This window comes from Cyprinus carpio, chromosome A17, assembly GCF_018340385.1.
Source record: "Cyprinus carpio isolate SPL01 chromosome A17, ASM1834038v1, whole genome shotgun sequence".
NCBI lineage: Eukaryota > Metazoa > Chordata > Actinopteri > Cypriniformes > Cyprinidae > Cyprinus > Cyprinus carpio.
The window spans coordinates 16,066,064-16,080,279 of record NC_056588.1 but is presented as its reverse complement, the minus strand read 5'-3'; the positions used below and the strand labels follow the sequence as shown (position 1 = coordinate 16,080,279).

The 14,216-nt window shown below is 36.2% G+C and overlaps 1 protein-coding gene across 10 annotated transcripts in view; it reads right to left on the bottom strand.

Annotated features, from left to right (window-relative positions):
- The window catches only part of LOC109048025 (gephyrin-like), a 74,484-nt gene that overhangs the window by 12,905 nt on the left and 47,363 nt on the right, over positions 1-14,216 (bottom strand). For 4 of the 10 annotated variants that reach the window (XM_042774223.1, XM_042774229.1, XM_042774226.1 and 1 more), the window contains 5 exons: positions 11,232-11,273; positions 9,918-9,992; positions 6,668-6,730; positions 4,012-4,054; positions 3,793-3,930 (listed from right to left, as the gene is read on the bottom strand). In XM_042774223.1, coding sequence (XP_042630157.1) covers positions 3,793-3,930; positions 4,012-4,054; positions 6,668-6,730; positions 9,918-9,992; positions 11,232-11,273 — 361 coding nt within the window. The remainder of the gene's footprint in view (positions 1-3,792; positions 3,931-4,011; positions 4,055-6,667; positions 6,731-9,917; positions 9,993-11,231; positions 11,274-14,216) is intronic. The other 6 variants (XM_042774230.1, XM_042774232.1, XM_042774233.1 and 3 more) reach the window with 4 other exon arrangements.

Below are 14,216 nucleotides of genomic sequence, written 5' to 3'. Positions count from 1 at the left end.
GGGCGTTACATTTCCAACGAGTGCTTGCGGTGATCGGCCAATCACAATGCACTGGATCAGTTGGCCAATCAGAACAGACTGCTCTTGTCGGAAGGAAGGACTTTGTAGAAAACGATGGGTTTGAAAGAGGTGGGGCATAGAGGACCTACAAATGTGTTTTTTGAACATTAAAGCATGTCAACATATTCTGTTACACCAAATACACAAAATAATGATCTTTAAAAAGCATCATATGACCCCTTTAAAGCTATTATAATATATCCTTTAAAACTAGAACAATTTTTTTTTTAAATGAATAAACTGCTTTTTCTAAGCATTTTGCCTCTTTAAAATAACCCTAAACAATTCTACTCAAAGAACCAGCCATCATATTAGCCAATAATATAGTACTGTTCAACAGTTTAGGGTCATGAACCTTCTAATCGTTTAAAAAGTCCTGAAAAAAGATGTACCAATTTCCACAAAAATATTAAGCAGCACAAAATCTTCAACACTGATAAGAAGAAAGATTTCTTTAGCAGCAAATCAGGATATTAAAATGATTTCTGAAGGATCATGTGACACTGAAGCCTGATGTAATGGCTGCAGAAATTTCAGCTTCACCTGCATAGGAATAAATGACTTATCAAAATATATTTAAAATGAACCATTTAAATGGTTTTCACAGTATTTTTGCCCAAATAAATTTAGCCTCGATGAGCATAAGAGACTTCTATCAAAAACTTTTAAACAGTAGTGTATACATTTACAGCAATATCTGTAAACCTAATGGTTTTCGGTAATTTATAACTGGTGCATCGGAAACTCTTACTTGTACATTAACATCCAGCAGAAAAGACAGTTCCACCTCAGCATACTCTAATGGCCAATCTTCTCCAAGGCCGAGACCATTTATACATTTTAAATTCATTTTATTACCGGAGGTGACAGAAAGAGGTTTTAAAACAGACAGCCGCTCATAACTTACACCCATCTTGTTGTATGAGCAACGCAGTTCAAAAATTTATGAGTGACATTTCATGGCTGGGTGAGGATATTTCCTCTATTTACGCTGATCTGGACCTGCCCTCCTCGTGCTGGAGCTGAGCTGAAAATCCATCACTTTTATCTGTCAGGAAACAGTGAAGCTCTACACACGGTCACTGATAGATTAAAGGCACAATATTTGAGGTCCTGGTGGGTTTTGTGAAAAGAGGTAATGCCGGAAAAGCTTTTGTATTGAATGTTTGCTTTAAGTTGGGGTTTTTTGTTGGTTTTTGTTGGCAAGCACACTGCCATCTCTAACCGCTGCGTCACGCATCATTCACGATTGATGAGTTCACAGGCTTCCATAGCATCAGTCGTGGGCAAATGATCTGGAACGCAAAATGACAACACAAAACTCTAGGCCATACTCCATGGATAAAGCAAACAGATACAGCCAAACATGGACCATGATTCTGTTCTCTGACTATTAATAACAACCATGACATGTTCAAATCAGTGGAACAAGCTAAAGGAAGACAGACAGACAGATAGACAGATAGATAGATACTGTAGATAGATTTGTGGATATGTTTGCGATGGTTCACTGATGCAATATCAAGACGCAATTGTCCTCACAATTTTGTACTGACCTACTTCATACTTAAAAGTATACAATGGACGTTACATTTTTTCAACTTTAGAACTTGACTTTGCATACAAGTATGCAAATTGTGATTCAGCCATATTTTGATCAGTCCTTGACTTTAGTTTTTCTTTTTCCATCTTCTCATCAGCGGTTGCAAACAACTCTCAATCGCCCCCTGCTGGTCTGGAGGTGAAATGGCGCTGTAGCTTGGATGACTATTCCATACATTACTGAGGCCAGAGGAGCATCGGGCATGCTCGAAGATGTGCGCCGGACATGAAGGTGCTGGTTAAGGTGCACACTGACCTGTGTAATACTTTGGGGTGTGGGCGGCACTGACCAAGTCTCTCCTCTCTGCCTTTGCTTCGGCACCAGTGCAGAGAGGAATTTTCCGCCAACTTGAGCCACTCTGGTGCCACATGCCTTTTCGTGCTGGAGGGGCCAAGTCACCTGCATTGGTCCCTGCCAGACGCATTGGTCACATTTAACTTCCACATGAGTAATCCCACTATCCCCCACCACATGGACCAAAATTAATGGCCAGTTCACAGCATGCGCCGTGGTGGCACAATTCACATCCACATGCAAGGGTGGCTTCCCTGTGTTAGTGATGGCCATGAAAAACCAAAGGAGAGCCATCAAAAATAATAGCATGGGCTGTGTCAGAGTGCCAACTATAAAGTAAATAAAAAAAATATGGGATGCAATCTAGCCCGTGGGACTGGACTGTTCCCGATGTTTATGTGGACTGAGCAACTATGAATAACTGAAAATCTTCCAGAGCTTTTCCGAAATTCAGAAAGAAGGCCTTTAAGGTTGGATTTGTGTGGAAACTGACCACAGGATCTGTCTTTGGATGATCACAATGGCATCAAAGCCTCGGAGAAGTCAGAGAGTTGAAAAACAACAGAGGACGGCAAGATGGAACGAGCAAGAAGATTAAAGCTAGAATGATGGAAAGACGATGGGGTGAAAGAAACAACGAACAGATGTGCGACAGATGTGAAGCTACAGGCATGGAAGATGAAAAAAGCAAAAGCTAAAAGCCTGCAAAGCAAAGAGCTTGGTGACTATATGCCGACAGCACTTACTGGCCTATATATACCACAGACCAACAACCATTGAGAACCCGTTTTTGTGAACCATTGGAAGGACAGTACTTAATGTTAAAAGGATAGTTCACAAAAAATGAAAGTTCTGCCATCATTCACTTATCCTTGTGTCTTTCAAAACCCATATGATGTTCCTTCTTCCATGCAGAAAAATTAGTTACTCATGATAGCATGTGTCTTATATGTCTCTATAACAGGAATTTCTTCAACATACAGTAAGTAGTCATATGGAGTATTTTCATGATGTTTTATGGCTTTTCTTGTTCTTTTTTGGCTCTTTACATTTTTTTTTTTTTTTTTAAGGAAAAGGGCAGCGAGAACACACAAAGTCATATGGATTTGTAATAACTTAAGGGTGAATAAATGATAAAAGTAATGCTGATTTCTGGGTGAACTATGCCTTTAGGGCCAATTCAATATTGTCTGAATGAGTCTGCATTTTTTTATACTAAAAAACATGCATGATTCAACTCTTTCAACTCCATTCAGAGGCTGAAATACCATACTGTAATGATTATTATTATTATTATTATTATTATTATTATCTGTTACTAATTAATTTTTACTGGTTGCTGTTCAAATTTTAAGGCAATCTGTCTTGTGTGTTCCGAGTATGATTTTAAAAAATTTAATACATTAATACTAATTTTGTTCATGTTTGATTGTAAAGGACTCAATACAGCTACTAAAGTTATTCAGCCATGAACAGACTCTTGTTTATATTGCTGTTTGATCAATATTAATTACAGCTGCAGGTATATTAGGCTGAATTTACATTACAAGTCCTAACGTACAGATCCCATATTTTGAAATCTTAATTTTGTTCCAGCTGTTCGATTAAAAATTAGGCATTTTGAATAACCAGTGCTATTTTCCACCCTCACTGCTCCGGGTGTGTGTTCACTAATGTGTGTGTGCACTTGGATGGGTTAAATGCAGAGCACAAATTCTGAGTATGGGTCACCATACTTGGCCACACGTTACTTCACTCAGATTGTGAATATATTCGTTCATGTGGTTTATCTTGGTGTAAACAGTCCATTGGTCTAGTTTAGGCTTGGGTCTTACCTCTGTAGTTGATGATTTCAGTACCCAGGACAGGAGTCATCTCCAGCACAGTGATGAAGGCCTTGTCCATAGAAGTGAGGGGAAACGGGGACATGCGGTGTCTCCGAGCTACCTTGGTGATGTCCACTGCACTGTGACCTGAGACAAAGAGTGAGAATTTAAACACGCTCTAAAACACACATGCACAAACATCACGATAATACACAATCGGTCACCCACTTGCTCTCAGGATGTTCTCTTTGCTGCTGCATCGTGACTGCACCTACAGATAGAGAGAGACAGACAGAATGAGAGGGAATGAGGAAGAGAGAGAGAAAGGAATTGGGAAAAGAAAGACAGAAAGACATGACTTAGAGCACAAAAGGAGCCCCATCCTCCGTCCAGGAGAGTTAGCATTCCACTGACAGGATTCATAAAGATCAGGATGATCATCTACACATTCAGACAAAATAACCAAAAGAAACTAGCTTGAAAACAAACAAACAAACTGAAAACAACATTTTCAGTCCTACTGCCATTATTATCATTATCATCATGGTCTTGACATAATGCTGTAGCGAGTCTTGCAAAGTTATGTGTTATGTCATGGTAGCATTCTAGTGCCCAAAACAACCTGATTCCAGAAAAGCATCTGATATAATGAACATTAAAGTCAACATGAAATATTGTAATGCTGTAATGGGATGTATTTCAGAGTGAATATTCAATTAAAAAAAATAATAATTAAAAAAAATGCCATTTCATATCAAAATAGGGACGAAAAAGTGGAAAGTTTGATTGTTTCTTCACAAAATGATATTGTTTAGCTTGATCAAACTTAGACATCATTCTTTTTTTTTTGCCATTTTACAACTTAATTAATGTAATAATGTGGTGTAAGACGTGCTTTTATCAATCAAGAATTAATTGGATCATGGAAAGTGGGCGTTCTATACCAAAATAGGGTTTCTGTCTGCTTTATGACTGGAACTTGGAGGTCAAAGTTCAAGTTCAGCCTCAAAAGCATCCTGACTTAAACCAAGGGTCATTCTTCTCTTTTTTTTTTTTTCTTTGATACTGTTAAAGGGATACTCCATCCCAAAATTAGAATTTTGTCATTAATCACTTACCCCCATGTCGTTCCAAACCCGTAAAAGCTCCGTTCATCTTCGGAACACAATTTAAGATATTTTGGATGAAAACCGGGAGGCTTGTGACTGTCCCATAGACTGCCAAATAAATAACACTGTCAAGGTCCAGAAAAGTATGAAAAGCATCGTCAAAATATACTCCATCTGCCATCAGTGATTCAACCGTAATGTTATGAAGCGACGAGAATACTATTTGTACACGAAGAAAACAAAAATAATGACTTTATTCAACAATTCCTGAGCAGTACGCAGGTGGCTTAAGCTCTTCTGTATCAGCCGTGGCACAGGGATACGTGTTTTACATGTATTTACGCTTTGGTTTGAAAGACAACAGCACATTGGCGCCAATTGGCTGACACAGAAGAGTGTAAGCCTCCTGTGTGCTGCTCAGATTTGCCAAAATGGCACTACGCTGATTTGGAGAGACACAGAGGAGAGGAATTGTTGAATAAAGTCGTTATTTTTCTTTTCTTCGTGTACAAAAAGTATTCTTGTTGCTTCATAACGTTACTGTTGAACCACAGATGGACTATTCTGACTATACTTTCCTGGACCTTGACACTGTTATTTATTTGGCAGTCTATGAGACAGTCACAAGCCTCCCGGTTTTCATCCAAAATTTTGTTTGGAATGACATGGGGTTAAGTAATTAATGACAAAATTTTCATTTTGGAGTAACTCTTTAATTATTTTGAAAGCTTAACCTACAACAGTTGCCTAAAACAATGTCAAAATAGACATCAGACAAGATAAGTCAGAGGCAATTAAAAAAAAATTTATATTAATTACGAGGAAAAAATTATCTATATATATATATTTATATGCCTACAAAAATGTATTTATTTAAAAAAAAAATTGTGTCATTTTTGATTTCATGTTGACTTTAACAGCTAGAAGCTCCATACGATGGAACAAAATTCAAGCAACCCCTCCCTTCCAGTTAAATTTCTACCCCTTTTAAGCTAAATTTCTCTCAAAATGAGCCATGAATGTTTTAAGATAATAATAATAATAGCAAATTTGATTATACATTCAGCTGTAAGTGTGGAATCTACCAATACAAAGTATCATAAAGTATGGAGTTCCCTTAGGCCAAGAGTAATGGTATGAGAGGGCAATCAAATTCCATGCAAAAAATACACATTGACTTGAGGCTATAGTAACAGAGGTTTATAGGTATTAAGTCTTTGATTTACTGCATGAAAGCATTAAAAACAGCCCTTTATTTGTCCTTCGTGCTGAGACGCAATGCCCCTGGCCTATAGGGGGAGACACACAAGCAAGTCCCAAGTCCTTTCTACTCACGATCCAGTTACAACAGACTAGCACCAACACAACAAATCAATGATCGACACAGAGCAAAGAAAGAGAGAGAGTTAGGAAAAAACAAGAAGAGGGGAAAAAAATGATGAGGTGCAGCTCACATACAGCAAACAGCAATAAAACACTGCATCTAAATGGAGATCAAACTTAAAAGGAACAGAAAAACAGGAGAAAAAAGATCTAAGAAACAGAACTCAATGTCCACAAGAGACTCCAACACACCAAACGGCTAATAAAACAAAGAGAGCATTAGAAAGAGCGACGTCTACAGACAAGATAATGAGAGAGAAGGAAAGAAACAGAGAAAAGGAGAGAGAAGAAGAGTGTAAAGCAAGGAGTGTGGACTCCTGACGCAAAGCAGAGTTTGCGGATGGAAGCAGCTCCTTTTTTTTGTTTTTTTTGCGTGGGTTGGGAATAGTTACTCGCGAGTCGAAGGTCCTATGGTTCCTGCGATCATCTTTGAGCCCCTCCAGCCTAGAGTGGAGCTTTGGCAATGAACAGAAACAAAAGGGTTTACAATAGACAGAGCAAAGAAGAAGCTTTGGGAGACCAAAAAAAGAAAACCGAATGAGTTTTAAAGGCTTTCTGAGACAGCACTCGCTCGGTTTACACACAACAAGCTGAGATGACAACGAATGAGCACTGAGAGGTGAAGAGAGATCTGGCTGGGCTTCATTCGGTCCTGTTGCTAATGTTTAGTGGGGTGTTGTGCCGGCCATCCAGGAAGGTAGCACAGGTTAGCGAGGAAGAGGGGTGCGGTGAGGCACAATGTCACTCGGCACAGTTAGTGAAATCATACTGCACTTCGGTTCCAGTGAGATTTTAGAAGACACCAAAAAAGACAGTGTTGGTGATACTGAGAGTCAGTGTGCTAATGGCCACCAGAACAGGCCAGAGTTTGTATGTTACATTATTGTTACATTATTAGGGACTGAATGGGAGTATGTGCACACTTGGAATGGACATATATGGGTAAATGAATGAATAAATGACAAAGAAAACATATGGACAGTTACACATTAAAATATCAGGGTTACCATAGCCAACATGATAACAGTTGGGATTAATTAAATATTCTTAATTTAATGCTGTAAAACATTATCTAATGACATTTTGTAGGTTTCAGTTAGTTTCACTTGTTTTCCTTCTTTAAACTGTACTGAATGCATAAAAACAAAATTTTGAAATGAAGTAAAATAATGTAAAATTTATAACTATGGATTCATTTAATTTATTAAAATCCCTGTAAATGCTTTATGTATAATAATACATTATGCTCATTATTTATTAGATTAAAAGTTATCTAAATCCATCCAGATTATTTAAACCATAGACCTAGGTTTATCAAAGCTAATGAATGAATGATGATGAAAACATTCAAATTTACTGCTAAAATGCATATTAAAATATCCAGCAATAAATATTCAGTTTATTTAATGCAGTTAATGCATTTACCTAATTGTACATTAAAATACTTCATTTGTTTTCTTTCCATAAAAAAGAAATAAATGCATTAATAATGAATGTACTATAGTTAAAAAAAAAATCAAATAAAATGGAGGCGATCCAAAAGTCATTCATGTTAACTAAAAATGCCATAAGATAGTAAAATAGTCTTGTTTATATACTTTGATTATAATAAAAGTGAATCTAGAGAATCATAGATTTAGATTTACCATAGTAAATAAATTAATAATAATGAAAACATAAAAACTGCTGCTACAAAGGAATATTAAAATATCAAGCCATAGCCCATGTTTTAGATACTGAGTTTAATAAAATATTTTAAAATATTTTAAAACGGTTTCAGTCAGTTTCATTTGTTTTCTTTCCTTAAGAAAAGTACTGAATGCAGTAAAACTGAACACACTTTATAAAAAAATGAATAAATTATATATTATACATATCAAAAACAAAGAAAAGACCAATATCATTAGATTTAACTCAACATAAACATGCAAATCTCTGACTAGTATGCTGTTAACCAGCCTTTTTATTATTATTATTATTATTATTATTATTATTATTATTATTATATACATACATATATATATATATATATATATATATATATATATATATATTTTTTTTTTTTTTTTTTTTTTTACCAAGACCTGTATGTACAGGCATGGAAAATTGTACATCCTTGACACTTTTTATTCTTTCTCTCCTTCTATTTGTACATCTAAATTCCATTCATCAAACAACAGACAGAATGAGCTCAGAGTGGAGATGAGAGGTAACCAATGATCACAGGAGGGGTTGAAGGAATGGACGGAGGCAATGAAAGCAATGCAGAGACGTCAGGTCTCTTTAAATCAGAGTCGGACCAAAGAACTCAGTTGACTGAAAACACACGCTCACAAACAGACACGTCCTCACACACGCGAGGGGTGGGGGACCATGTGTCAGCATACGGGCAGATGAGAGTTAATCCCTGACCAGTGAAATGAAGATGGAGTAGTTGGGGAACAGGAATGAATTATTAACAAGTGAGTGTCAGGCCCAATAAGAGGAACTCCGCTCTGTGATTAACCAATCAGAAATTATTGAAAAGACATTATGGTAACTAACAGCTGTAATGCTGGCGAGCCATTTCATTAGCTCGGAAAGAGGGATGGAAATAAAAAGAGAGAAAGAGGAGAAAAGAGAGGCTCTTTTCCAAAATCTAGTGATCAAAACTATTTTAAGCCATTATAGGCACATTTCCAACATGAAAGCTGCTCCAAAAGGTAGGCTGAATGATTATATAGATCAAACTATCATATCAGTTAAATAAAATAAAAATTAATTTCAATAAATTTTGTAGATAACATGATTAATATCAAACTTGCTTAAATCTGAAATGTATTATTTTATTTAAAGTTAAAATGCATATTAAAATATCAGGCCATGTTTTAAATTAAAATTGTATTTAATGCAGTTAATTCACTAACCTAAATTTACAATGCAGTAAAACTAAATAAAATAAAATAAACCTTATTTTAATAATAAAAAAGTATATTAGCAGCATTAAGTTTATGCATTTAGCAGATGCTTTTATCCAAAGCGACTTACAGTGCATTCAGGCTATCAATTTTTACCTATCATGTGTTTCCGGGAATCGAACCCCCAACCTTGCGCTTGTTAACGCAATGCAAAGTTCAAATATATTATACTATTACCAAAATTATATATATATATATATATATATATATATATATATATATATATATATATATATATATATATATATATTTTTTTTTTTTTTTTTTTCACTATTTTTTAAGGAAATAAAACATGAAACTGAATTAAACTTAACATATATATTATATTATATTATATTATATTATATTTAATTCAATTACCTTGTTTATTTATTTATTGGAAATAACAGTACCATAAATATTGAATTGATAAAAATTGTATCTAATCCAAACATTTGATTTGAGTCGAAGTGCTAAGAAGTTCTGTAGTTGATAGACAACAAGGCAGCTGACTAGGTTTTGGAACAGAGCTAGAGAGAGAAACAGAGATTGTTTAAGACAAGAAGATAAAGCTACAACAGAACAAACTGCCCGGATGCTACATCAGACTGTGGGCCGCAAGCAACACTTTAGTGCATGTTTGTGTGTGTGATTGCCTGAGTGTTGATTTATGTGAAGATAAGGGGAGAAAGGGATATCTGTTTACCTGGTCCAAGGTAGAGTACCTTGACTTGAGCGTGATGACCTCATCCAGGTGAGCCCTGAACTCTCTCCGTGAGGCCTGGAGGAAGCCACAGGACAGTAACTCACCTGATACAGCTCCCCATCAACAAACACACACACACACTTCACAATATACACTGTCACAAACACACACTCTAAGAATCATCTAACACTGATATGAATAATATGAGGGGGAATCAAGCGGAGTCATAACAGCAAAATAATCCCACTACTACTACGCAACCAAAGAGGATCAAAGCAGCGTGTCTCTGTGTGTTACGCTGGTCTTTCATCTGATTTCCAACAACAAAGGAGGCTTCCGTGGATAATGAGCACTTAAAGCTCATTTCTATAACTCCTCTGACCTAGTGAAACTGGAAGTGTTTTAGAAAAGTAAAATTTTATGAGATAAAAGTCTTTAGTCTTGAGGGACAAGAGTGCATTTGGTGGTTATTAAAGCTGCCATAAGCAATTTAGCCATCATGTTAACTTCCGCCACCATCGCCCATCCCATCAAACATTCTCTCCCAAAAGCCACCCTCCAAGGGTGAATCTGATTTAATATTTCACAAACATGTCTTGATCAAATTTAACTCAAAAATTAAAAGGAAAAAAATCATAACAAAAACGCACCCTCCAACCTACAATTCTCATTACCACAATGTAAAAAAAAAAAAAAAAAAAAAAAAAAAATTACGTTATTGTAATGTGAAAAACAAAGATATATTATTTAAATGGTATTACATTATCTATAAAAGTATTAATGAATCATGATAGCATTTATTGGCTTTAATATATGAAATAAATAAAAAAAAAACTAATGTTTAAAAGACTATTACAGTAATGAGAATCAGCTTTGAGAATAATAGGAAATGCAAAAAAAACAATAATAACAACATATTAATAACTATAATATTATTATTATTGTTATTATAAACACTTTTTCTATTTGGTGTTGGGCTGATGGAGTATTTCAAAATATTGCTTACAGCAGCTTTAAATGTTTTTATCAATTATGAAAAATATTGCATATATGATGTTTTGCATTTAACAAATTATTTATTCTGTGTCAGGTCAGACTTCATGAGAAACTAATGAATTGAAGGACACACACAAACACACAAAACAAGCTACAAGGCTTTTTTGGGGGTAAATAAAGGAACCGATGAGAAAGACTTGCTTCACATGGATGAGTTGTGTACATGTAAGGTATGTGTGAGCAATGATTGGCCGAGTCTCTGAGAGGGGCGTGGTTAGTCGCAGGGTGATGGACGGCGCTGTGTAAAACATGCTGTACCTCTGTGACACTACAAGTGGATGAACAGGAGGTGAGCCGGGCCTGGTGCAGGGAGAGAGGGAACAGGGAAGACGAGGGTTAACACTGCAGCCACAAGCAGGGGAATCACATACAAACAGCATTCCCGTCATTATCGCGGATCACTGGCAAGTGCTGGCCAAAACAGGGAGAGAATACATTCAGGACACCAGGACGCAGCAACCCCACTGCCAGTTTGACAGGACACAACTGCACAAGTTTGTCAAGACCCCCAGAGATTATTTTCAAACAGAAACATACAACAAATTAGTTAGTGATCGCCCACTCCAAATTTATTTTTAATTCTGTCATTATTTACTCAATTGCAAGTCATTCCAAACTTGCATGACTTTCTTTCTTCCGTAGAAGACAAAAGAAGAAATGTTGAAGAATGCTATGGCTACACTTTTCCATATTAGGATGTAGTTTGTGGAGCTACAAAAAAATAACAAAACAAAACAATACAATGGGGTCCTAAAAAGCCATGACAATGTATTCATTTGTTTGCATGAATTGGACACATTAACTCTCTGCATGTCAAAAAAATTAAAATAAACACTGGACAGGTTTTCATCTGATAATCTATTCGAACACAAACAAGGAAGGTAAATTTTGGTCTATTAATCACACAAAACTATTGTATCGCTTTAGAAGACTTGGAACATAACACAAATCCATATGGACCACTTAAATTATACTTTTACTGTGCTTTGGTCATTTTAGAGTGATATAGCATCCAATTTACTTGCTATCAATATACTACATGCAAAATGGACAGTATATTCTGCAGCATTTCTCCTGTTGTGTCACATTGTTCATGTGGGTTTTGAACAATAAGAGGGTGAATAAATGATGGGAGAATTTTTTTATTTTATTTTTGCATGAACTATCCCTTGAGGACAAACAATGGAAAACAGGATTTTCCTTGTTTAATCTACCCCACTGACACTACACAAAGCTTCCTCCCTCCATTTAGAGCAACTAAACTGCTACAAAAAGGTAATTCATAAATCACCATGGTTAGGACATCACAACCATGAGCACATTATCATATAATGTGTATTCTAGAACTCAACCCTTTCTGATGAACAACAGTGTGAATTAGGCTGGTATATCTCCCATGCACTTAGCTATTCATAACACAAGTCAATTAAATATAGAACTCTTTAAGTATTAACTACATTAACAAAAAAAGATTGTTTTGGTGCAAAAACATCAACTTACATTATAAGTTAAACTTTCAGTGTAAGACTGCATAAAAATGTAGAATATGGTCGCTTTAATAAACTGCTAATGTTGCGGTATGTGTCAATACATGTATATGTGAATAAACATGGTTTATATTAACAGAACATAAAGAATGGCCATGAGATACAGGATGGATTGATGTGTGAATATGAAGATCTAAACCCATGTAAATGGACACACACAACTGGACAAACACACACTTTGAAGAACAAGTCAAGACTATAATACACCACTTTATGTCCTTGATGTCTTCCCCCTGCCTGTAACCTCACAGACACACACACACACATTAATGAAAAAATTAAATGCAGAGGCACTGCCAGATACAATATGTATCTCTTCCACAACTGTCACACAGCTGTCAGATTCAATGACAGGGCTGTGTAGTAATCGGCACAGCAAGCACAAGGGCCTGTTCTCCCCTTCACCTGACCTTCAATCTCCTCTCCATTCATCAATCGAACAGAGAGAGGAGGTGGGGGTGGGGTGGGCTCAGGGGCAAAGGGTCATCAGACTGTCAATGTGCATTTATTATACTTCCAGTCATGGTAAGCCTTGGGTGGGTCTCTCAAAATAACACACGCAATCTAAACATGTTTACAGTGGGGCCCTGATCAGAGAGGAGACTCAGCCGTGGGGGCCCGAGTCAATGTGATGTTCAGGCAGTCTGGAAACACTCTTGATATCCCTTTAACTAGATCAAAAAAAAAAAAACTAACAACAAAACAAAGCAAAACATTATTAACTAGACTGCAGATCTTTTCCCACTATGTTTATATGCAACAAACCAACATAAAACTATTAAAGGAATCATTCACCCAAAAATGAAAATTCTGTCATCATTTACTCACCCTAAAGTTCTTCAAAACCTATATGAATTTCGTTTAGCTGTTGAACACAGACAATATGGAAAGAAAAATACTGTGGAAGTCAATGGCTGCTGTCAGCTGTTTGGTTACTAGCATTCTTCAAAATATCTTCTTTTGTGATAAGCAGAAGAAAGAAACTCATACAAGTTTGGAACAAGTGGAGGGTGAAGGATGGTAAATGATGATAGAATTTTCATTTTTGGGGGAACTATCCCTTTAAAAGTCATAATCAACATGATTGATGTTATTTTTACCCTAAATATTCTGAATCATTTAGTATCCGAACAGAAAAAAGAATGGACCTGGCCCCCAAAAACACACAGACAAAAATAATTGCAGTATGATAATTTCTTCTATTAACAAATGTGTTAATAGAGAAACACTGTTTTATGTCTTTCTTGCCCTGTGTAGGTAAAAGATGTGAGTGTAATTTAGTATAAACAGTTGTTTAATTATGGTTTCTTTTTTTTTTTGGACTCCTCCACATCTGTCCATTTGCTGAAAGCCACTCCAGGCAGAATCCTTAGCCAAGCCTACTCCGCAAACACACACCAGTTAAACACACCACACACTCGCCTCAGTGAGCACAACACACACATTGTCCCTCCGAGCATCCACACAACTCCAGCCACTGAAGCACAGAATGAGCTTCAGTATAAATCTCTCTGTCTATATCTCATACTGCTGTCTTATCTAGTCTTATTATTCATCACACACATGATGGGAATCACCAGCAATCAAGTGGTATGATCCTATAGTGATACCAGTTTCACAAAGTGCTATATACAGCTGTTTTTATCATATGTGACACACTGTGGGTCACTCTACAGTGAGTGTTGCAAACTACAAC